Genomic DNA, 25602 nt, shown 5'->3' on the forward strand with positions numbered 1-25602 from the left:
TTTTCCTTTCTGTCCCCTCCCCACCCCCAGTCCCCGGTATTCACCGAAAACAACGTGCAAAACTCTACTGATATTGAGAATACTAGATATTTCTGAGGCGACTGGAGACTGCATTCCAGAGTTAATATCTGTGGAGCGCAACATTCACATATCAAAGTATCAAATAGACTGCTACACCTCATTGATAATAATACTGAAGCTTTTTATTGTTATGTATAATTACAGAAAATACTTTATTAAAATAAATTACACTGATGCAAATTATCATACTGAACATAGAAACACAGGCACTGTTGTGAACATTAGCTACACAGCAGGCACATTCAATAAGGCATTTAAAAAACTTACTTCCCACAAAAATGGTCAATATTGCACAATCCAGTTCAGCTTCCAATAAATTTTCTGCAGTAGCAAAAGTAAATTTTACAAACAAAAAGATTTTCCAGTCTCTCTCAGAGCAGCCTGTGAAATCTTTAGTTTTATTTACTAGGCCTTCATTGCAGCACCTGAAGCAGCAACTTATTTCTGAACGCAGGTAGCAATTGTGCCATCCTTCATGTGTGTAGGACAGCCTATCATGCAGTACAGCACTGTAAAATGTCTAGAAACTAAAACTTAAAAGGACCATCTGTAAAATACCAGTTTTCAAGGGCAACACTTTGCATATCTACATTTTTCTGGAGGCTGCAGGTGTGTAAAGGCAGGATGGACAGGTGACAAATTACATAGAAATCCATTTATTTTAAATGCAGTGTCGCTAGAGTCTGCCAAAATTCTGAAGTGCTTCTTAAACCTACCCATTAACCAGTAGAGCCATATATTTCACACAAAGCAGTTGCATGACCAACCTTGTTGCTTATGTGACACGTAACAGAATCAGGAAAACAATTACCAACATTTCACTTTAGCTTTGCAATTAAAAATTCCTATTTTAAGGATTTTTCAGACAAACCCTAGTTGTGCACAGAACTGCTTTATTTAGCCAGCTGTAAGAGGATGAATCATAAATGTTTATTACTCGGTAGTCATTAGATATACTATTTTACATACACTAGCAAAGTTAAGTATATTGACAAGAGTAATAACTTTGGTTCATTATCCTCCAAGGATTTCAAGATTTTGCCTAAAAGAGATTGCAACATTAAATTACACATCTTTTAATTTGTTCTGTAATTATATTAGACAAAAGTTCTTCAGGATAACCGTCTGACCTACAAGGACACGTGTCAAGTTATGGCCTCCATAAACAGCAGGCTTCCTTGTGCAAACACAAGGAGCTACTAAAAACAACTTAATCATCTTGCTGAATTAGGCCTCTGTAAAAGCATATGAAAAAAAACTATAAAAGCAAATGAAAATCCTTCATTTTAACTCCAAAGGGTAAAATGCTTTACTGCTTAAAAAAAAAAAGCAGGACACCGTCTTAATAAAGTCAGCAAGTTTGAAAGTGCTATTAAGGAAGTAATAATTTCAGAGCTGAGTTTACTTTTTGCATTTTACTGTCAAAAATTAAAACTAGCCTGCTTCATATCTGATTACAGTCAGTTTCACATTCCAGTCTGGTGATCTTAGCATTATGAAGGTAGATCAGTATTTCCAATGTCCCTGATGAAAAAAAAAAAAAAAAAAGACTATAAATTTCTCTTGGTGTCAAGTTTTGAAATTTCTGCCTACACCAGAATCTCTTTAAAAGGAGATCTGTCAATGCTCAAGACGATTAAAATCACTTCACAATTAAGTGCTGAATGCCCTAAGTAAGTATTACAGAAATCTGAGAAAGTCTAGTCATTACTATTAAAAAACAAAGGGGGGGCAAACTTCTTACAAGCAATGCCTCATTTTGAGATGCTCAGGAATGAGTTTCACTGGTAATACCAACCACCAGACAACACTAAAAACTGCTTATGCACATGAGTTAACACAATCTAATCTTGACTGGCTGTTGTGCTGTTCAATATTCTAGGTTTACTCCAAACAGGATACAATGCAGAGACCTTGCAGCCATGCACCAGCTTTGCCAGACTCCTAGGCTGTAAATAGACATTGCATTTGTCCCAGGAACCTATGGACATACATGTCCAGTGTCCCACTTGAAGTCCCTCTGAAGTTTGCAGGATAAAATGTGCCAATGCTTTTTCCTGGGGCACAACCATGTGCATTTTTACACTTATTGCCAGGCATTCAGTTACAAACAGGTTAGGCTGCATGCTCTCCCTCTCCACCTACTGACAGGGGAACAGACATGCAAGTTGGAAGGGCAATGGATACAGACATTAAAAAAGCCTGAGGTAGAATCAATCTATGTTATGCGGCTTTCTGTAAGCAGCATAGTTTAGACTGATAGCGAACAGAACGTACATTTGCCTGGGGGAAGGGGATGGAGGGAAGGCACACATCTTAAACCAGATTCTGCCATTTTTAAACCAGTCTGTGTGGGCCAAGCTCCTGTTCCATTACAGGTATAGACAAGTTTTGTGCGCTGAACTTTTGTTCCGTTACGGCTTTAGATGGGTTTTCAATCACTTATACCAGTAGAAGTGTAATGTCTGTACCTGGCCTATATGTCTGTTTTGATCTGGGTCAAACCCCAGGACAAATCAGGCCTGTCTCAATTAGACACCCATTTAAAGCCCTAGGCACCAATTCTTTCCAATACTTTAAGGGTATGGGTTGGACCACAGTGCAAAACTGCAGCAATAGACCTCAATTGTCCTGTTACAAGATCAGTCCTCGTTTTAGATTCTGAGATCATCTGGCGTGGGATTCTGAACACTCTTTCACTGCTCCCAGAATGTGCTGGACCTGGGATTTTAGTCTGATCTATTAGACAATGCAAGATTAGGGCTCACCAAGAAAATTCAGGGTACACTCCAGAAAGCATCAGTATAAAGAGTGTTCTGATACAATATTTAGGAATGAGTTTTGGCTTGGTCCCACCTATAAGTTCAAGTTACTTACACAAAAGAGTTCCTCAAGGGCAGGGAAAACATAATTTTTAAAACATATTTAGTCACTAAGTTGCTTTGTACTAAAGATATAAACACATTATGTCACTTAATGATTATTCTACAAATAGCTACTCACGTCCTTCATTTTTGTTTTGCCAATTATTTACAGAACATTTTGAAATTCACAAGGCATTAAGTATATGTTTGATTCCTGGTCCTAAGATTAGAATTTATCTAGTTAGGCAGCCACAACCCAAAAGGACAAAAGAGGTAAGTTTTAATATCAAACTGAAACCTTACCTTCAATTCACTTGTGGAACTCAAAAGCTAACTTAAGTTACTAGTTTGCTTTCACTCATTATCCTTCAGCTAATTATTTTCACACTTAGCATTAATCCTTTTGGAATGAAAGGAATTAACTATATAAAAGCTGAATCCAAGTGCAACATCTCTTCATTTCAGGTTTTGGGTTTTTTGGTTTGGGGTTGTTTTTTTTTTTTTTTTGAAGCTTCTTCATCTCTTCAAAGCAATTATATTGAATGGAAAAGGAGCTAATGTTAGACCAAATCTTCCATCCATATGGGGCTTTTTAGCGTTTTCAGGATACAAAAACGTGAAACTTTGCAGGAGATTTACGAACATCAAGAACAATTCCATTTTTGCCAGCTGCTCTCCCATGCACACTCGTTTACCTTAAGAAAGATTTGAAATGTAAATAATATTCTCATATATAGTTGATTTTTTGATCAACTATTGACCTATGCATACAATTTTTATACATGCCATAATTTCCACACTTCCATGTACCAATTAAAAGGAGACTCAAGCTCCCATTCAGATCTGAACTTGCTAAAATTCACCATCTTCGTTTTGACATCTCACTTAGCTTTGACATGACACTAGGCATACATCCTGCCACAAAGAAAATGTTAAGACTACAAAGCCAAGAACACTGAAGAAGACTGCACACACTGAGATCAGTCCAAACATGTTGGTCCAAATTAGACTACTAATTTGGGCAGGATACTTCTAAAAACTTTAAAATATTTATATTTATATTATAAAATATTATATATAACCATTAATATAAAATATATAATATAGCCTTAAATAAATCAGCATACATCACACACATCATTTAAAATTTCACCCCTCAGATCCCACACTTCAAACAAATCCCACTCCAACTATATCTCAATATTTTACCGAGTCCAAAAGGGATGAATGTTTCTCTTTTGATTAGCTGGCCTTTTTCATCCAGAAATCTTGTTGGTTGGAAGTCATCTGGCTTCTCCCATGTGTTAGGATCTCTGTGCACTGACCACAGGTTGGGCACAATCACACTGCCCTTTGGAATAGTATATCCCTGCAGTACTTTTACATTAAAACACAAAGACAGGAGATATCTAACAGGTGACAAGAGCAAACACGAAATTTCATCCTTAACAGAAGACAGAATAAAATGCAATAATGTCCCAGAATTTCACTGTGGACAATATGCACACATCACAGGTCAGGGCTGCCTGTGCATCAGCTCCCAGATCAAGCTAGAGCTGGAAGGTATGCTGACTGCCAAGGATCAAGAGGGAATGGGGAAGCCGCAGTCAAGTTACCTCTCTCCTTGGTCTTACTCAACATGCTGTCAGAATACTGGTGATAGCAGATACTGGCAAGAAGCAGCTACAGGAATCCCACTCAAAGCAATGGTTGCTGGGCCCATTTTTCCTCCTTTCCTACTGTGAAGGATTCTAACAGAAGTGATAAGGGGACTCTACAGTTCATCTACTTGCAAGCATCTAGGTTTGGGACAGACAATCAAAAAGCCTGAGCCTGAACTGATTCAATCATTGCAGGTTAGTCTAACCTGCAAAGCTTGAACCAATTTAGACGTGGACAGACATTCCCTTTTCATTCCAGAAATGTAGGCAAATGCCTGCAGTGGCTCAGGCTAGAAGGTGGGGGGCGCTAGAGCAGCCCTCCCTTCCTTCTACAGTGTTGATCTGAGGGGGGCACATGGCTAGGGAGGCAGGACGCTGGGGGGGACACAGGACAGGATGCTCTGATTAAGGAAGGGTTTTAACCCCCAGCCTGCCTGCAGTTCCAGGCTTTTCCCCCACTGGCTACTCAGTGTTGCCACACCCTGCATCTGCTGATACTGAGCTTTTCAATCTCCATCTCCCTGTCTTCTTGCAGATTTCACCTCCCCATCTTCTTGCAGGCTGTCTGCAAACCAGGTCATTTCTAACACCTTTCTCTGTCCCCTCTAGAAGACTGACAGATTGCACCCAGCAGTTTGTTTGTCAGAACAAAGTTTATCAGCCCATCAAGCCCTACAAAAGAAAGCATCTCCCTCATTAGTTTAAAGACCACCTTATCTGCAGGGTGCATTTGCAAGCCACTAGCCCTCTGCCTTTATTCAAGTGAAACTGGAGACCTACACAGACCTCTCAGCATTAGCTAGCATGGGGGGAGCATGGCCAGATGCCGGATCGCTGTGCTGGGATCCCTGCCATTGGAGGGGGCGGGAGGGGGGATCCCTGCTTTAGCAGCCAGTAGGGAGGAGGGTAGGGTAAGCCTGGCAGCTGTTGCAGTCCCTCAGCCAGCTGAAGCAGTGATAATGCTCCAGCTAGGAAGGAGAGGGTCAGGGCCAACCCTGCTCTGTTCCAGCAGACAGCCCCGCAAAGCATCTGGGATGCTGGGGGACTCTGGTTTAAGTTAATGGGACAGACATTGCACAAACCAGTTTGACTGAAATCAGTTAAGTGTGATGCTACATTTAACCAGGTTTATCTCAAACTGGTTTCAGCCATTTTCAAACTGGTTTATGTGCACTGACTGTCTGTTCTGTTACAGGTTTAAACCAGTTTCTGATCATGTAAACTGGTTTACGTGTAGATTCATAGATGCTAGGGTTGGAAGGGACCTCAATAGATCATCGAGTCTGACCCCCTGCATAGGCAGGAAAGAGTGCTGGGTCTAGATGACCCCAGCTAGATGCCTATCTAACCTCCTCTTGAAGACCCCCAGGGTAGGGGAGAGCACCACCTCCCTTGGGAGCCCATTCCAGACCTTGGCCACTCAAACTGTGAAGAAGTTCTTCCTAATGTCGTCTAAATCTGCTATCTGCTAGCTTGTGGCAGCAAGTGTAATGTCTGTCCCTAGCCCTAAAGGCACCAGTAGGGGATGCGACACGAAAGCACTCAACGCTGATGCACTGGGTGCTAATTCATTTAAACATGGGCATTTGGTGGGCTGCAAGAAGAGTAATGTTAATATGGGAGGTATCAATTACATGGGAACTTGTACTGTCATCACACCCAAATGCACGAGTGTTTTCAGCAGAGCAACGATCGCATATTTCTGCAATATTGGCGCATTCCTTTCAAGCTGAGCAATCGCACTGCACTGAATTAACGTTTTCAAGACTGTCAAGAGAAGGCTAGAAATGTTTGTTTTATAAAGGAAGGGGGGAAATCTTGATTTTCAATTCCCAAAGGGTGGGCTGGTCAACAAAGGCTTATGCAGTTCCAGCTCATTTTTAATTATGAAACACTTGGGGAATCTTGTGCCAACCATAGTGCATGGCTAGATTAATTCTCCTAGCTCTTCTGTTCTCAAGAAATGGCATTTTACACTGAGCTTATATCTATTACTGAATAACTGATCTTTGTAAACTCCCTGAGATCTCACCAGTAATTTCAGCCATAAAAGAAATAATCTACTAAGAGACACACTTACCAGCAGTTTTTGAGGCCATTCGAGGAATAGAAAGAGGAACAACAACAGTCATTCGTTGTACCTCCATGATGGTTGCCTCTGTGAAGGGCATCTTAGCCTTGTCAGCAAGAGAAGGAGCTTGGTCCGGCCCAATAACTGCACTGATTTCTGCATGGACCTTTTCTATGCAGCAAAAGTAAGATGAAAGAAAGACAACAGCACATTTCTGAGGCCCAACTACACTGCAGACATCTGACAACAGTTATATGGAAATAGGGTGTGTCCTGTCTGACCCAACCGTGCCAGCAGAAGTCCCAAGAACTGACAGTTATACCAGTATAAGAAAACTCTTTGAGAGAGAGAAACAAAAGTAAAAACAATCACATTTTTCCCAATACATAGCTTTTAACATGGATGAAGCATTTTGCTGGTGTCGACTTAGCCTCAGTTTTAGATTACGAGCAATCATCGTATAGCCAAAGATCTGAGAGTACTGGTAATAGGGGACTAGAGCCTTTCACCTCTAGGTGGTCAAGTGCATAGTTCTTATTGTTTAATGACTGCTCACTGAGCCACATGAAATGAAGCACAATCAATTTAAAACAGGAGAGGGAACTACATGCGTTTCCCCAAAAGATGTGCTGCAGTTCAAACAAGATTTATTCAGGAAGCCCTATAGCCCATCTTACGCAAGTCAGAGCATACGATCGTATCTTCTGCTGGCCTCATTACTGATGAATAATCCACTTTCCAGCCAACATTAAATAAAAAAAAATGCAAGGCATGTGAACCACCAGGACTGTCACCATGAACAAAAAGAAAAGGGTCATGGACACTGGGTATGTAGTATGACTTTACCTTGTCACCCCTGAGCTGCAGTATGTTAGTGAACTGCATGGGAAGCTTTAACAGCTGCTGCTTATTTTACCCATGCTAGGGCAGCAATTCCAAGGGTCTTGGGTCAGAGCTCTACCTCATGCACTACAATCCCTTTTAAAAAAATATGACTCAGTGGTTTGTGGTGGAGTTGGAAAGACTTTCCAAGCACACACAGCACAGACTGCCAAGTAAAAATGAAAGTAGATTCCCTGCATCTATCACACACTGAGGTTAAAGTAACTGAGGGAATGTGCGAGATTCTTTTTTCAGCCTATAAAAAGAAGGTATCGTAGCACAGAAGATTCATCATCTACCGTTGTTAACCTCTTTGTATTACAACAACATTCACTATGCAACAAGTTGCTTTTCACGTGCATATGAAGTTGCTGCCCTTTCCAAGGTATCTGCAATCTTAAAAAAAAAAAAAGTCAATTATCTACAACTGTTCTTGAAATCCCCGGTTGACAGTAGTATTCTGCTTGTTCCATATATCATTGCCCAGCCATACTTGCACTTTTACATTTCAATACTGATCAAAGTTTGCCTGTCAGTTCAATGCAAGAAAAAGTTCAATCAGAGAAAGGTATTCATCAGTTTTCACTTCCTAAGACAGACTCTTGCTGCCATCTATGGGTTTGCTAAGGAAATATCACCCCAGGTGAAGTACAGAAAACATGCCTCTTTAAGAAGTTTCCATGTCCTATTGGTGATAGCTGTCAAGTGCCCATTTGGCTATTTAAAATACCAGGACAGCTGTGGTCATGGATAGATTTTGACATATCCAGAAAGAAAGAAAGAAGTAGACAGAAAAGAATTATATTATATGAGGAGGGGTCTTCTGGATATTCATTTGTCATCATGCGCAGTACAATTAGTGCTTCATCCTGTAGGAAAAGTTTATAGGATTTGCTGAGATTTGCATAACCACCCAGGTATTTTGCTGTTTGCAGTGCTGATTACAAAGTACAAGACTTCCAGACTTGTAATTTGACAGCCAAACTGCTACCCTATTTGCTTATTTAACAAAATTAACACTTAGAAGTTTCATAGATTATTAGAAATCAAGGAAGGGAGACAAGTTAATGTGGGTCTTGGTCTGTTTTCCCTTTTTCTCTCTCCCCTCGTACACCTTTTTCTTCTCTAGGTCATGAGAGCCCAACCCAGTGCTACACCTTCCAGCATGTAGTGAGAACAACTCTCTACCCTCCTTTTTGCCCCTTCTAACCTAGCATTCTCTTTGCCAGAAAAAGTTTGCCCTCCCATGGCAGATATTACTTCTATGAGGTGCCTAATCCCCCCAGTAACAAGCAATGAAGTAAAAGCAGCAGGAAATAGGGTGGCTTTGTAAGACTAGGACAGGCTAAATGGAAGCAGACAGAAACATCATGTTATTTATGGACCGATACAGAAGATAATACTAGAAATAGGACAAAAGCATAATAAGAATGGTACATGTCCCTCGAGTACCATGCTCAGTTCTGGTTTCCTCAACTACAGAAAGGCCAAGCAGAAATAAAAGGGGTTCAGGAGACAAAAGGACAATAATACTGATTTGCATCAGAATTACTAGCACTAACACATGTATAGTGTTCAAGGACATGGGTCTCAAAAGCCTTCTGAATGCTATCCCATAGCTAGAACATTTCTAATTCATGTAATTGCTTTTACTGTTAACCAAGGCACTAAAATACAGAGGGGTAGAGAGTGAGCTATTTTTTTAAATGAAAGATCCTGTTCCAACTTAATAAAACAGACAGTATAAGAATTGCTGTATTAAATCAGACCAAGGGTCAATTCAGCCTAGAGTGGCAAGCAGCGGCTGAATTAGGGGGAAAAGTGTTAAGTTTGAACTAAGTGACTCACTTAATCTCTGGACTACTGATCTATTTTGTATTGTTACCTGAAGGCTTATGATTAAATTTGGCAATAAACTATTATCTCGCCTTTTTAAAACAAGAGCAGTCTAAATTAAAAGGCTTGACTGAGGTGTTGTAAAGCTACTTACAGGGCAATGTGTAAACTGGTTATAATTCTTGAAGCTGTCTAGCAAAACTTATATAACAGTATACTCTCGTTTCAAGTGACAAGAGGATCATTCTCTGCCCGGTTTAGCAGAAGGTTTGCTTAGACCAATACAGATCTTCACAGGAATAGTGCAGTAGTCGAATTTTTAAGCCAGTGGTGAGAGGTAACCTGTATCTTACACTAAGGCTGCTGCTAAGCACATGTACTGATAATCCCAGGCCCCAAAATCATGTTCTAGTGATATGTAGCTGCCTTGGAACAGCTCCTCCTAAAGCTCCAATCATTTACTTTGGTTCCTTAAACCTATAAATCTAAATTTGCTTCAGGAATTGTTTACAATCCCTGCACGTGGGGCCTGCCAGAGACGAGCCAGGTATCCAAGGCATATGAGTTTAGTGGGGCTAGACCCAGATACCAGGGTCCTCTCCAGCTCTGGAAGGGGAGGAGACAGATGACAGCGCGCGGGGGGGGGCAACTTTGGCCATCAGTACCGTCCAAAAAAATCTTTAACAGTACACCCCTGCTTCTGATGAGTCTCCCCCACCACCCAACTTCCCTGCCCCCTCCTCCCCCCCCGGCCTCGAAATGGTATATCGTTATATCTGTCCACAGCCTGACATTGCAGTACTGAAGAAACCTTTGCCTGCTATATGTCAAGATTTTTCATGATAACTCCGAAGACATTGTCCTAAATATTAACATCGGCTAAAAACATTTTCTAATAATTTTTAACCAAATGTCTTGGTTAAAGTGGCTAAACTAGACTTAGTGGAAGTGCATTTATAGAATCATAAAATCATAGAAAATGACGGTTGGAGGAGACCTCAGGAAGTCAGCTAGTGTAACCACCAGTTCAAAGCAGGACCATTCCCAAATATATGATGCCATCTAAGACTTTGTCTCCCTGGGTATTAAAATCCTCTGAGTATGGAGATTCTACAATCTTTCTGGGTAGCCTGTTCCAGTGTTTCACTACTTTCTTAGTGAGAGAGTTTTTCCTAATATCTCACCTGATTTTCTTTTCCACTCAAGAGCAGACCCCCTACGTGTAGAATATATTTGCACTGCAGAGGCCAAACATTCCTGGCCTCATTGTAGGACTGCTGGATGGGACAGTGGAGCCTACAAGGCAGAGGAGGGAAGGTGTCAGCAACTTCAGGTATGTCAGGGATGATGAAGGGAATTGTGAGCGCAACAGAAAGGAATGCAAGCCCCTGGTATATCCATGATGCATCTAGCCCTCCAATGCTGTGCCCAGTTCCAGTCCCCACACCTCTGCAAGGAGAGGTAGGGACTAGAGAGGGTACAGAGAAGAGCAACAATGATGACTGGCAGCCTGGAGGGGCTTCCCTAGGAGACACTGAGGCCAGACCTGATCAATGCAGAAAAGAGATGCTGGAGTAGGGCATGACAAGGCGCACACACACACACTCCTGGCCCCAGAGTACCGGTGCGGGGCTATGCTCCTGTGATCCAGTGATGCTGGGGGCCATGTGGTGCTGGAGCAGCCGGTGGGTGTGCAGGGAAACAGTGAAAGTTGCAGCAGGAAGAGGCTTCTGGTTGGGGGGGGGCAGTGATGGGAGGAAGCTAGAGGTGGGGTGGGGCCGGGCCAGCCTTCCTCTGGGTCCTACTGCCTCTGGCTCCTGTCATCTCTGACAGGCAGCCAGGAGCAGATAAATATATTTTTTCCAAAATTTTTAGGGGCCCCATGGGCTGGCCAGAATGGCTTAGTGGGACAGCTCTGGCCCGCGGGCCATATTTTGCCTGCCCCTGACAAAGACTGAGTCTTTTGGTTCAAGTTGATATCTTTCATTAGACCAACTTGGAGGCGGGTTCATGTTTCTAGCAGGCTTTTGGGAATCCGTCAGCATACGCAGAAGTCACCCCCTTCTGTGCTCCACTTAGCTTGAAAAAGGATACTGTATTATCTGAAAGCTTGCTAGAAACATCAACCCATCTCCAAGTTGGTTTAATAAGATATCAACTCGAACCAAAAGACTCTGTCTATCATGTACAAGCTCCAGACCAAATGGCTGACCCCAAAAGAAAATTCCCCTTACACACTGTTTTCCAGAATGTGTATTATTAGTAAAATATTGCACACGTGCACCCATCCTAGCCTTCAAGCACCGAACCTCACCAACCTCATCACCAGAAGCAAACTTCCTGAAGTCCAAAACACACCAAAAAGATCCAGAACGTGCCATGACAAGAAATGCAAAACCTGCCAACACATCTCCACCACCCCCACAATTACTACACCCCACAACAGAGCTATCAGCATCCCTGGATCTTACAGCTGCACCTCCAGAAATGTAATATCTCTCATCCAATGCACCAAATGCCCTGATGGAAAATACGTAGGACAGACCAAACAACTGCGCACCAGAATGAATGCACACCAGAAATCTATCAAAGACAGGAATACCCAATTACCGGTGGGGGCACATTTCTCACAGGAAGGCTACTCTCTCTCCAATCTCTCAGTCCTGATCTTCAAGGGAAACTTACACAACACTTCCCAGAGACGAGCCTATGAGCTCCATTTCATCAACCTCCTGGATACTAGAGATCATGGACTAAACATAGACATTGGATTTTTGACACATTATAATCTGCCTGGCAACTGACTCCCCAGCCCAGCCCCTGGCTTCTTTACTTTTCATTCCATCCAGGAAGAGCACACACCAACTGCTGAAACTTCCTTAGCCTGACGAAGGGTTTTTGAACCCGAAAGCTTGCTTAATAACTATTCTCCAACCATTTGGGTTGGTCTAATAAAAGATATCAAATTCACCCAAGGAACCTTGTCTGCACACATGTGCAGCACACACACACATTCTGGAAAACTGTGTAAGGGGAATTTTCTTTTGGGGTCAGCCATTTTGGTCTGGAGCTTGTACATGATAGACAGAGTCTTTTGGTTCGAGTTGATATCTTATTAAACCAACTTGGAGGTGGGTTGATGTTTCTAGCAAGCTTTCAGATAATACAGTTTCCTTTTTCAAGCTAAGTGGAGCGCAGAAGGGGATGACCCCTGCGTATGCTGACGGATTCCCAAAAGCCTGCTATAGGAAGACAAGATGACCCAGTTGTCATGGAGCAATCAGTGCACAAAGGTCCCCTGAACTACCTGGAAAAGAATGTTGCCCGAAACAAGAAATTCCCAGTCAAACTAACTATTACAATTTGGGGTCCTGAAAGCTGCCACCACTTCATGAATATTTAGGATGTGAAAAAAAAAAAAAAAAATGGTTGCAAAGAACAGGAGCATTATGAGAGGCAACTGTCGCATGGCTGTATGAAGTTGCCATCCCAAAGGGATGGAGAAGGCAGGCACCAAATCAGATATTTTTGCTAAGAAAGTTTCAGGCAGAAATCAAATTACAGGTCACAAAATCTGAATGGTAGGATATTGAGGCACCTTAAATATTAATCTTTTAAATTACAGATGCATATTTATAACTACATTCACAACATGCTATCAGATACTGAACTGGCTTTCTTGCACACCTTTGTGCTAAAATGCAGCAGTATGCTGCAAGCCTTGCAGGAGAGTAGAAATAGTTAAGTCAGTCTCATTTACCTTGTACTTCTGGGTATAGAGACATATAGAGGAGACACCACAGAAGTGTGTTGGTGGTGGTGTCAGTGCCTGCAATAAAAAGGTCACCAATGATAAAAAACAGGTAGTCTTCATTAAAGCTGCTCTCCTTGTTTTTCTTTTTTTCCTCGTCCACCTGGAGGAGGTACATATCAATAAAATCCTGGGGATTTTCTGGATCCAAGTTCTCTCTGTGCTGTGCAATTATTCTTTTTAGGAAAGCAGTAATATCTAACTCAGCTTGCCTCAGTTCTCTGAAAGGCCCAAAGGGGAGGTAGTAAAGCCAAGGACAGATGTTGACCAGAATTACACTGCTGTTTATGCATACTTGTAGGCCACGTGACATGAGACTCAACAAGGTCGTAAACTCAACATCTTCATAATCAAAGCGCCTGCCAAAAGCCAGAGTGCAGATAATATTGGACACTCCATTGCTAATGATTGAAAAGGGGTTGAATGGCTCTTTTCCATGTGTTTGTATTTCTTCCTTAATATATTTCAGTTCTTCAATAATTTTAGGTTCCAGGCTGTTCTTCCCTAATCCAAAATGGCGAAGAGTTGTATGAGAGAACTTCCTCTGCTGCTTCCATACTGGGCCATAAGGTGCAAATACAATTCCTGAAAGAGAGAAATGGAATCCAAGTTGAATTGCTTTATTTTCCAAGAGGATGTGTTAATAGCCCTCCACACCTACAACCAGAGCAGGAAATAAGAGTCCAAAAAAGAGGATGGTTTTGTAATTAAGGCACAGAAGTTGAAGCCAGAGAGAGAGATTACTCTGTTCTCCAATTCATTCTAACTCATTATGTGGGCAACTCTTGTCTCTCAACTTTCTAATTTGTATATTGGATATGAAAGATACCCAATAGGCTTAATTGGGGTGTTTGTAATGCATTTGAAAGTCCTCACTCGGAACACACCATTAGAGTATAATTACCTCTAAACATCCTGAAATAATTTCACAGGATGATCACATTTGGTACCTATGTTAGCAGTAGCTATTAAATACTAGCAAGCTGCCCGTCAAGAATGATTGGGGGGTGAGGGGGAAGGGAGACAGAGCACCACCACTGCCTCCCAGAAGCAGAGGGGAGCTTGCCCTGCCATCCCCCCTCTGCCAGTACCCCATGCTTCCACTGCTTCCGGCACCACTGGTCTCGCATCCCCAGCCCCACTCCTTGGAGGCAGCAGAGCGCCGCCAGGACAGTGGGGCGAGGCCTGCGATGCTGGTCTTGCCTCTCCACTCCATATCCTCCATCATGATGGCACTCCACACTCTGATTGGCTGTTTCACTAACCAATCAGAGTGCTCCAAGAGTGTTATGGACAGACAGAAAGATGGACTAAGCCCTTTATTATATAATGAATTTAGGCTCAAATCTCATGGGCAAGATGCAGATGACCAAATATTCAAGCACAATTTGTTCTGCACGGTGACATTATTGGTCTTTCTTCTCTGTAGGGTACAGGTGCTTCTCAGTCCAACTAGTACATGTATAAATTCATATTAAAGGGGACAAACAACTGGCCCCCAAAATAATTGTTCTATACAACATATATTAGGCAATAGGCTATGAAAGCTGGAAGCAAGTTGTGACTGTACATTTAAATCCTAAATGTAAATGTTACTAAAAAATACACTCAGGTTTATATACCTAAAGGATTTACCAAAGCTCTGGACACACATTTTTATAGGTGTGCTTTCACACATGGCTTGCTCTTATAGATTCATAGATGTTAGGGTCGGAAGGGACCTCAATAGATCATCGAGTCCAACCCCCTGCATAGGCAGGAAAGAGTGCTGGGTCTACATGACCCCATCTAGATGCTTAGCTAACCTCCTCTTGAAGACCCCCAGGGTAGGAGAGAGCACCACCTCCCGTGGCAGCCTGTTCCAGACCTTGGCCACTCTAACTGTGAAGAAGTTCTTCCTAATGTCCAATCTAAATCTGCTCTCTGCTAGCTTGTGGCCATTATTTCTTGTAACCCCCGGGGGCGCCTTGGTGAATAAATACTCACCAATTCCCTTCTGTGCCCCTGTGATGAACTTATAGGCAGCCACAAGGTCGCCTCTCAACCTTCTCTTGCGGAAGCTGAAAAGGTCCAGGTTCTCTAGTCTCTCCTCGTAGGGCTTGGTCTGCAGGCCCTTAACCATACGAGTGGCCCTTCTCTGGACCCTCTCCAGGTTATCCGCATCCCTCTTGAATTGCGGTGCCCAGAATTGCACGCAATACTCCAACTGCGTTCTGACCAGCGTCTGATAGAGGGGAAGTATCACCTCCTTGGACCTATTCGTCATTCATCTGCTGATGCACAATGAAGTGCCATTGGCTTTTCTCATGCCAATGGCATGAGATGAACACACTGCCGACTCATGTTCATCTTAGAGTCCACTAGGACTCCAAGATCCCTTTCCACTTCCGTGCCACCCAGCAGGTCATTCCCAAGGCTGTAGGTGTGCTGGACATTTTTCTTCCCTAGGTGCAGCACTTTGCATTTCTCCTTGTTGAACTGCATTCTGTTGTTTTCTGCCCACTTGTCTAACCTGTCCAGGTCTGCCTGCAGCTGTTCCCTGCCCTCCGGCGTGTCCACTTCTCCCCATAGTTTTGTGTCATCTGCAAACTTGGACAGAGTACATTTCACTCCCTTGTCCAAGTCGCTGATGAAGACATTAAAGAGTATCGGTCCAAGGACTGAGCCCTGCGGGACCCCACTGCCCACACCCTTCCAGGTCAAAGCCGACCCATCCACCACGACTCTCTGGGTGCGACCCTCCAGCCAATTCGCCACCCACCGGACTGTGTAGTCATCCAAGTCACAGCCTCTGAACTTGTTCACCAGTATGGGGTGGGATACCATATCGAAGGCCTTCCTGAAGTCTAGGTATACGACATCCACCCCTCCTCCTGTGTCCAGGCGTTTCGTAACCTGGTCATAAAAAGAGACTAGATTGGTCAGGCACGACCTGCCTGCCACAAACCCATGCTGGTTTTCCCTCAGCATAATTTGTCCTGCCGGGCTCTCGCAAATGTGAGCCTTGATAATTTTTTCAAAGACTTTGCCAAGGATGGAGGTGAGACTGACTGGCCTATAGTTGCCCAGGTCCACAAAAAAAATCATTTTGTTTTCTGAACTTTTTTAGGGTCAAATGTAAATATTATTTCCATGCAAACAGATTAATCTCTTGTGTTGGATTACAAAACAGGAATCTGGCACATTATGATGGTTCATAAACAAAACACTTAACTAACTAGAGTGATTTACTGATTAACTACAGATTGATATGTTTAAACCTGCAGTTCAAACAAACTGATATACTGATGTTATTCTTCTGAAATGTACTCATTACATTTTCATAGAAAGAGCAGCTCATTTCACAAAAGCAACCCACCAGCCTATCTGCCAAAATGATCTAATTATGAACGTTATTTTAAAAAGGAGTTTAAAAAACCCAGGAAAACTTTACTACCCTGTAAATACTGGCAACAAAAAGGTATATTTCTTTTGAATCCTGTATAGCTACCCATAATTTTTAATGCAGAAATTCTCAGCATGAAAAAGGAGCTGTAACGTTACTTAAATAAAAGAAATCCAGAAAAAGTATGTGTTGACTTAATGTCCAAAGGGTAGACTAACTATTCAGTATAAAATGTCCCTACCCTGATTAGATTGCAATCCTGGAGATCTGAATGGGTTATCTGTAACACAGATTGGCAAACTAAGTTTATAGGTGGACTGTCTCATTAAAATTATCTATTCAAAGAAACAACTGTATTGGGCTTAGGCACCTGAACAAAATAAACCAATAATTAAGATCAGTCACAAAATAAAGAGAAAGTCCCTATGCTATACAAACAGAGTAAACAAGTACTCAGTCAGTCTCATTTTGTCTGCATATACTTATGCCTTGGAGGACAGCTCTTCAGTGGTCTACATGCTACATGGAACATTATTTTTGTTTAAACTTCTCAGATTACCCACCCCATATCAACCAGCATAGGTGCAAATTAAGTACATCTGATATGAGAAGACAGCCTAAACATCTTTACTGAAGCAAAGCCTTTCCTAACAAATTAAAAACTAACTTGATGAATTAAGGCTTTCCTCAATCCCATAAAAGCTTTTCAGACTCGGTTCTGCACAAGGCATTGATCTACAAAAGCATCCCAGACCATTTGGGAGCAGTGAACTGATTCACTAATAGGTAAAAACTAGCATAAGAGGGGAAACATTAAAAATGAAGCTAAGGGCCAGGTAATAACAAAAAGTAGTAGGACAATAATGTTTTGGTGTGTTCACAGAAGATCACTGAAAAAAAAATTGTTTATATGAACTGAAAGCCAAATATGCTGCCATGCTACAAGGAATATTTTGAAGATGGCAGAGAAATGCAGCATGAAGCAAAGGAATTAGAATGCCTTTCTAGACTTCACTAAACAATTAATACACAGCAATAAAACTCTGAAGGTGACTGACAAAGGAAAACAAAAGTGGACATTGAAAACTTATGAAAAAAATGTTAATTTATTTTTACATTAGTACTTAGGTCTGTGGTGCCTGAGAGCACTGTACTTGGCCACATGATTCCCCACTCACTACCTCCCTTCCCTAAAGTTTCTCACTGCTTCTCTTGATGTTACTGAATTTGTGGGAATCCAGGTGTAAGGTAAATGGTAGAAACAACCACGGTTGTTAAAAGATCTTTCTCTGAGGTATAAACAACATTAAAAAGACTGCTGGCCATGGGACCCTCAGCTACACTAGACCTAAGGACCTTGGAATCATTACTGATGCCAAAATGAACATGGGCCAACAGTGTGGGGATGCGGTCAGGAAGGCCAACCGTACCTTGTTATGCATTCACAGATGCATCTCAAGCAAGTCCAAGGAGGTGATCCTCCCCCCTCTATGCAACACTGGTCAGGCCGCAGTTGGAGTACTGCGTCCAGTTCTGGGCGTCGCACTTCAGGAGGGATGTGGACAGCATTGAGAGGGTCCAAAGGAGGGCCGCTTGCATGATCAGGGGGCAGCAGGGCAGGCCCTACGAGGAGAGGCTAAGGGACCTGAACCTGTTCAGCCTCCATAAGAGAAGGCTGAGGGGGGATCTAGTGGCCGTTTACAAACTAGTCGGGGGGGACCAGCAGGTATTCGGAGAGTCCCTGTTCCCCCGAGCACTCCCAGGAGTGGCAAGAGGCAGAGGTAGATATCAGGAGGCGCTACTTCACTGTCAGAGTGGCTAGGACCTGAAACCAACTTCCAAGGGAAGTGGTACAGGCTCCTACCCTGGGGGTCTTTAAGAGGAGGCTAGATGAACACCTTGCCGGCATTGTTTGACCCCAGTACTCTTTCCTGCCATGGCAGGGGGTCAGACTTGATGATCTGCTCAGGTCCCTTTCGACCCTACCAACTATGAAACTATTAAACTATAATGCCACTGCTACAACTTTGACATTACACCACTGAGATTTATTTTTATTTATTTATTTATTGTGTCAGGGAATAGGAAGGGGGCTAAAAATAAACTTCCACTTGTACAGACAAAGCCTAACACATTTTGGAGAAGAGCTTTCACTATTAAAAGAGTTCTTTCAGTTAAAGGCTCATATATCAGTTATCCTTTTTGTCCTGCAACAAGCATAACAAAATGGAAGATAATATTTGACACTGCTAATGCTTCTACGGAGACAGTAGGAAGGAGACTAGACCCTTGCAGAGAGTTAAAAAAGTCAATCTTTTCTTTTTATACTATAAAGTGAGGGCCACAAATCCATCCTCCCTTTCTAGTTTAACTCTACAGGGTGATTTGGGGGTTAAAGTGGAAGCAATAATAGAGAATACATATTTTTACAAAGTTTTTTTTTTAAATAAAAATGTATACATAGTTGTTAGACATGCTTATGGTGCCTTGGTCCCAACTAACTTCAATGAACATCTGCCCATATAAGGTTTTGAGATCAGGACCTTCTTTCGCTCTAGATCGGTGATTGTCAACCTTTTCTTCATTTGCAGACACCTAAAAAGTTTCAAATGGAGGTGGGTCCTCTTTGGAAATTTTGAATGGAGGTGTGGACCCCCTTGAATTGGAAGTGGGGGTACTCACATACTTCTGATGACCAGCAAGGATGCTGGTTTTCTCTGATAAAAATGTAAATTCTGTGATAAAACCCCCCAAATCTGTGATCAAAATGAAACACCACTATATATACAGGTATCAATTGTACACAATGCTTTACTGATATATTTACAATTTTAAAGCAATATGGAAGCCTACCAGTGCCTCAATCACCATAATAAAATACATTCTAAATACCTATATATTTTGCTATTTGATTTTGTGTTTTTTTACCATGGAAAAATCAGAGCTCCCCGCGCCCCCTTCGCTTACCAGGACACAGGTCCAGGCCCCTCATTCCCTACCCACAGCCCCGATGGTGCCCTCCAATCCCCACCCACAGCCCGATGCCCCCCTGGGGCCCCAGCTGTCCAGGCTAAGGGACCAGAGACCTGGCTCCCCTGCAGCAGCTCCTGAGTCCCAGATGCCACCTGTGGGATGCAGTGGCTGCCGCAGCACAGCAAAACACAGAGCCTGGCTCCCCCACCCCCAAAGGCAGCACAGCCAGAGCAGAGGCCATGGGGTAGAGTGGGTGCAGGCTGCCTGCTGCAGGTTTGGGAGTGGGTCTGGCTCCCCAGCGCTGTGCACACTCCAGGGGGAGGCATGTGCCCCCCAGATCTGTGCATGAGGTCTGGGCAGGTGCGGGCTGCCCACTGCAGGCTCAGGCTCCACACCCTGCTACCCTGCCCTGGGGGCCTCCCTGTGGCAGGACCCAGCAAAGCAGGGCAGAGTGGGGCCAGGCAGGGAAGCTCCTTGCTGCTGTGAGCTCCGCGTTGCCCTGACAACGCACCCCCTGTCCATCCAGCAACAGCATGGCTGGCAATGTGGGGTTGCACCCCTTGCTGCTCCAGGGTGGGGAGGGGGCACGTTGCCAGGGCAACACAGAGCTCAGAGCAGCAAGGAGCTTCCCTGCTTAGGGGCCTCACTTTGTCCTGCTGCACCATGCCCCACCCGCTGGGCTGCAGAGGCCCTGGGATCAGGGCAGCAGAACAGGGAGCCTGACCCCATAGGAGGTAGCCTACACCCACCTCCACCCTGTGCACAGATCTGGGGGGCACATGTCACTCCCCGGGAGTGCACACAGCAGGAGGGAGCTGGCCCCACCCCCAGGACAAGCCACCTGCATCCCCATCCCGTTCCCCTGCGGCCACGCATTCTGGCCTCACGCCCCAAGACCCACACTCAACCCTGCCCCAGCCACAACTCCAGCCCTGCCCAACTCACTGCTGCCTTCTCTATGGGGGCCTCAATTCCATTCCCCTCCCCCCTGCCAGACTTATCAGCAGGAGCTGCGCTCCAAGCTACCAGGCAGCCATGTACATGGCACCCCCTGCCACTGCTTAACTCCATTCCTCCTACTGCTTAATTTGTGTGTGGCTCCAAGTCTGAAAAAGTCAGAGCAGCATTGGTGGCTCCAGGGAGAAGCAGCAGGACAACTCGGGGTCCAGCCCTACAGCTATTACATTTCCATACAGAAATATAAGAGAATACTTACTTTTATGGATAACCTGCATTACCTTCCAAGCAATTTGCATGCCACACTTGATTATTAAATAAAACACAGAGCTCTATGGTAATATAGCAGTTGCATTGAACCGCAAGTTTAGGCTTTTCAAATAACAGAAGCTTGATTATGTTAAGCAAGTATAAAAAACGGGGTGTCAATATTGATAGTTTGTACTAAAACATAAAGGATCACTGGCTACCAACTTATAAAAAAGGTTTTTCTAAAGCAGCTGGAATTACTTAACTGGTTTTTCTTTTTAGCAATGTGAGTGAATGAGAAGACAAATTGCATTGAAGAGAAAACAACTGAAACATTTATTTACAACAGGATTTCATAAAGCCCAAAGGAAAAAAGGACAGCCAGAGAAACGACTGAGCAGTGCACCTATGCTTGAAGTAATTCTCTTAAAGAAAAAAAAGAGTCTGTCATACAACAGAAAGCAAGATTTCATTTAAAGCCTGGTACAATTTTGTGGGCATCTGGGCAGCAATTTTCATTGCTGAAATGACCTCCTAAATAGGAACTGAATATAAACTAAAGTAATATTATTGGCTAGAGCCCATGGATAGACAGCTTCAAACTTCCTGCTGCTATGCAGAACTTTTCCAACCAAGGACAGAACAAAATTTGGGCCTTGCCTGCACTGTAACACGTACTGTAATATGCAGTCTTTTTGTAGCCCTGACATTTGTTTGCTTGTTATCAATACACAAGGGGTGTATGTTCTAGCCATATTGGTCTAAGGACACAGGCAGACAAGGTTCTTTGGGTAAATCTGGTATCTTTTATTAGACCAACTAAATAGTTAGAAAAAGTTTTCTTAGCAAGCTTTCGGGTTTAAAAACCCTTCGTCAGGCTGAGGAAGCATCTGCATTCAGTCATGCTTTATATGCATGGTCTGCTAGGTGGCTAGCTAGCCATGTTAGTCTGAGTCTGGCAGAAGGCAAGGTAGAGATGCACCTTATAGAATAACTCAGCGGTGTCAAAGATACGGCCTGTGGGCTGTATCCAGCCCGCAGTACTGCCCCCGAGTCTTATAACTGACCCACACAGCATAAGCCAGATGAGCCCCAGGTGCAGAGCCCATTACTCATGTTGCAGGTGGAGCCTGTTCAGGCCCAGCTGGTGCTGCATGTTCCAGATCGGCTCAAACGGGCGCTGTATGCGGTGCAGTCCTGGACTGCTCACAATCTCATGCATCTCCAATTCCGTTAACGCTACAAGGTGCATCTCTATCCTGCCTTCTGCTAGAATATGTAGTTACTGTGCTGGTTCAGTCTCTGTCAACATGATCAGGATAAGGATAGCAAACAATCATATCATTGTAAAAGTAAACACAGGCTTGTTTTGAAGTATAGGCGAATAACCTCCAACTGAGGCTGAGCTGCCAGTCCTTACGAGAAATTTGGAAAGACATCCCAGGGTACTCATTTGTGTGCACTCCCCAAAGGTGCTCTGTGCCTTGCTGCTGAAGTATATGCCCATATTTTTCCCCAAGACGCACCAAATATCCTATTCAATTATTAGTACAGCAGAAAGCAAGGTAGGGTGGCACTGTGAAAACTAACTCGTTCAGAGGCCGAAACTTGCATAGACAAAAGCAAAAGCTCATGCCTTTCTGAACCAACTAGTGTCTAAGGTGCCTGACTTTAGATTAATACAGCTAACTACTTCTCTCTATCAGTACTAGTAGTAAACAACTATAGTCCAACCCTAGTTGTGTAGCACGTCAGCTGTGCAGAGGACACAACACAGACCTCATTTTACCCCACTGACAACAGCCATACCCACAACCCTTGTTCACCCCCATATTTTTCTTTGGACTGCTCACTACTGTAGTACTGCTAGTTCAGCTGAAGCATCAACAGTACCCCTGAGAGCAATAGGACAGAATGGCCTCTATTCCAGTTGGGCCAAGTTTAATGAGAATTAGGCCCCTATATACCTTCACAAATTTGCATCATTATTGGCACATTGTTTAATACAGAGCAGATCTAGGTGATGTTACAGGCAACCGGTGGCAGTTTAATAATGGAAAATAGAAGACAATGCTAGTGCAGACACAGCTGCAGCAAACACGAAGGGTTGCACAGCCAGTCAGTTTTACAGCGGTTATTCTGCTGAGTACCATTAAAATGATCAAGATAACTGGATTGTTTTCAATTTGCTAATGCTGCTCAGTAAGGGTAGGAACAGAAGACTTACAAAGAGAGGGACCCAAAAACCAGAAGCTCAGAGACTGGCAGGTGCCCGTCACCTTAATGACAGCCGCAATTTTCCATGAGAACAATAGATTATGGGATACTAGTCCTTCCTTATTAAATTTTTTAAATTTAAAAAAAAAGTAACCAACATACCATCCAACACCTGCAGGCTCTGCATACTTCGGTAGCTCCCTTCAAATGCCAAATCAAATAGTCCTGACCTTAGCTTCTAGCTTATTGAGGATTTGGAAAGTCACTTCCCAGTTCAAAAGCCACCCTATCAATTACACCAAATCAAACCCAGTATCCACTGCTAGGGTTACAATTATACAAGAGGAAGACCCTCAGAAGCCAAACTTTGTATCCACTACGTTCATACTCAGGATCCAGATCAATCACAGAACTGATTATATTCAAGACTGTCTCTATACCTTAGGGCTCCTATTTGTCAAAATCCTGTAGCTCTATTACATGCTAGAAGGACACAGACTATTGAAGAAAATAAATCCATTTTTATTTCCCACCTATTAAAAAGCACTCAGTTTGATAAATACCGCATAGATAAGGCTGATCGGTCCCTCGGCCTTATAGCTATATTTCAGCAATGGTGCAGATCTAAGGATATCAAATTTGAACATCTGTCAACACGATAAGGATAATGATATCAAACAATCATATCATTGTAGAAGTACTGTAAAAGTGAACTCTGAAACATCATCCAATGTATATGGAAAGCTCTGCTGGAAATGATGTGACACTCACAAAGCCTCATGTTCCCTGTCCTCCCCAAAGCATCCAGATATCATTACTAAGATTATTCTACAGTGTACAGTTCAAGAAAGGACCTCAAGGATGAATGTAATGAAATACCCATAGCAACATCAGACTTATATAATTGCATTTCACATGCCATTTTTGTGAAAATCCCTTTGGCCACTGCCTGTAAACAGCTCCCTTGATCCATCAACCACACCATGTTTTTGATCATGTGACACAGCTGGACTCACTCAAATGTCTCTAGCAACACAAGCTAACCTGCACATAGCACAGGTAATTCCATATTTATTCCCAGAAAGCCACATTTAGGCAGCATTACCTTTGTCAAAGCTGGGGAAGTGCAAAGTCACCTGAGCTGATTGCTCAACTATTTGAGCTTCTCATGATGCTGCTACAAATCAGCAGGGTATTGTTGACAGATGCTAAACCTTAAGTCCTTGGATGTAAATAAAACCATCTCCTCTGCTTCAGCTAGGGATAAAGCAACCAAACTCAATCAACCCTTCTGCTTCAGTGCATGAGCTAATCAACAGCTATAATTATGCTGTACTTTGTGTGGTCTTCATGTCTTCCTTCACCTGGGGGCAACTATATCTTACATAAAATTTGCATGAAAGCAGACAGGTGACTCATTTGCTACTGCTGCAGGAACAATGAAAGCAGAGGCAGCTTAACAAACTAGGTATGGTACTGAGGTACAGGCTGTAGCCATAGTGTCCTGAAGGCAAAGGTAATCAAGACTCTTGAGGAGGTGATATGTAATAATCTTAGTACTGTAATGATATCTAGTGATACCACCTCCCCAAGAGTCCTAAGGTGCATTCAGCCTTTGTCTCATCACAGCAGCGGAGGCAGTAATCCCTGCTTCTTCCCTTTATCCCCACCAGACACCAAAGTTTTCACCATCCTTTACATATTCTGATCAAGGGTGCATCTGTGCAGCCCATGGAGGGCGATCACGCCATTTCTACCCCTCTTGTTAGGCACAACTCCTCCGACATCCAGGTAAGCACCAAGTGCCATCCCCCTCCTTCAGCAGATGGGTAGGAGGAGCGCAGCCCCTCAGCCCAGGCAGCGATGGGCCTGCGGAGGGATGGATGCCTTTGGGCAAAGCCAGTGTGGCCACATGCGGCTGACCTCTGACTCCAGCTTGCACCCTGGCGGGGACCAGGCAGCAGGAGACATCTGTGTCAGGCAGGGGGACCTGGCCTTTCTCAGCCTGACTCAAGACAGCAGAGGGAAGCCTCTTTCCAGTGCTCCCCTGGGGGAAGGGGAGAGGGTCCCCTCATAATCCAGGGGGAAAGAGAGGGTCCCATGCACCTGAGGAAAGAGAGGAGGGGAGGAGAGAGGGGGTCCCCTTGCACGTGGGGGAGAGGGGGAGCTCACCCTTCTTCTGGGTGATGATGAGGACGACGGGCAGGGCGGGCCGGTCGCTGAAGGCCTCGGCCTGGGTGACGAGCGCCTCCCGCACGGCCGCGAAGTCGCTGAGCACGATGAGGGGGCGGCTGCCCACAAAGAGGCTTAAGACGCTACCGTACACCCCGGCCAGCGCCGTCAGCAGCACGTGCGGCTGCACCGCCCCGGCCCCGGGCCCCGCGCCCAGCAGCCGCCGCACCAGCCCCGCGCACGGCAGCAGCCCCCAGCCCACGTTGCCCAGCAGCGGGCAGGATGCGGGGCCCGGCGGAAGCCCCCGCGGCCGCCGCCAGCGCTCGCGCAGCCACCACAGCACCGCTAGGGCGGCCAACAGCACCAACGCCAGCACCCCCGTCCCGGCCGCCATCCCGCCGCCCGCAAGCCGGCCCGCGCTCAGCGCCTGCTCATTGACTGCC

At 44.0% G+C, this 25602-nt stretch overlaps 1 protein-coding gene across 2 annotated transcripts; it reads right to left on the reverse strand.

Annotated features, from left to right (window-relative positions):
- Positions 1-181: 181 nt before the first annotated feature.
- On the reverse strand, positions 182-25602 carry LOC102561654 (cytochrome P450 2U1). 2 transcript variants are annotated; one of them, XM_019500110.2, is made up of 5 exons: positions 25160-25602; positions 13156-13791; positions 6687-6848; positions 4155-4322; positions 182-1605 (listed from the first exon to the last, which is right to left on the reverse strand). In XM_019500110.2, the coding sequence occupies exons 1-5, from the start codon at positions 25551-25553 to the stop codon at positions 1526-1528; spliced, it is 1440 nt and encodes a 479-aa protein (XP_019355655.1). In that variant the 5' UTR covers positions 25554-25602; the 3' UTR covers positions 182-1525. The 2 variants fall into 2 exon arrangements, with proteins under 2 accessions (XP_019355655.1, XP_006272957.2); XM_006272895.4 differs by lacking the exon at positions 182-1605 and adding an exon at positions 3405-3640 and having other exon boundaries at positions 25160-25600.

This window comes from Alligator mississippiensis, chromosome 2, assembly GCF_030867095.1.
Source record: "Alligator mississippiensis isolate rAllMis1 chromosome 2, rAllMis1, whole genome shotgun sequence".
Taxonomy (NCBI): domain Eukaryota; kingdom Metazoa; phylum Chordata; order Crocodylia; family Alligatoridae; genus Alligator; species Alligator mississippiensis.

Excerpts from the sequence above, each read along its gene's own strand:
- LOC102561654 (XM_006272895.4), bottom strand. The coding sequence starts at position 25,553 with ATGGCGGCCGGGACGGGGGTGCTGGCGTTGGTGCTGTTGGCCGCCCTA. Across the intron at positions 6,849-13,155 it reads TCTATACCCAGAAGTACAAG|AAAAGGTCCATGCAGAAATC; the intron begins GTAAATGAGACT and ends TTTGCTGCATAG. Across the intron at positions 4,323-6,686 it reads AATGGCCTCAAAAACTGCTG|TACTGCAGGGATATACTATT; the intron begins GTAAGTGTGTCT and ends TTAATGTAAAAG.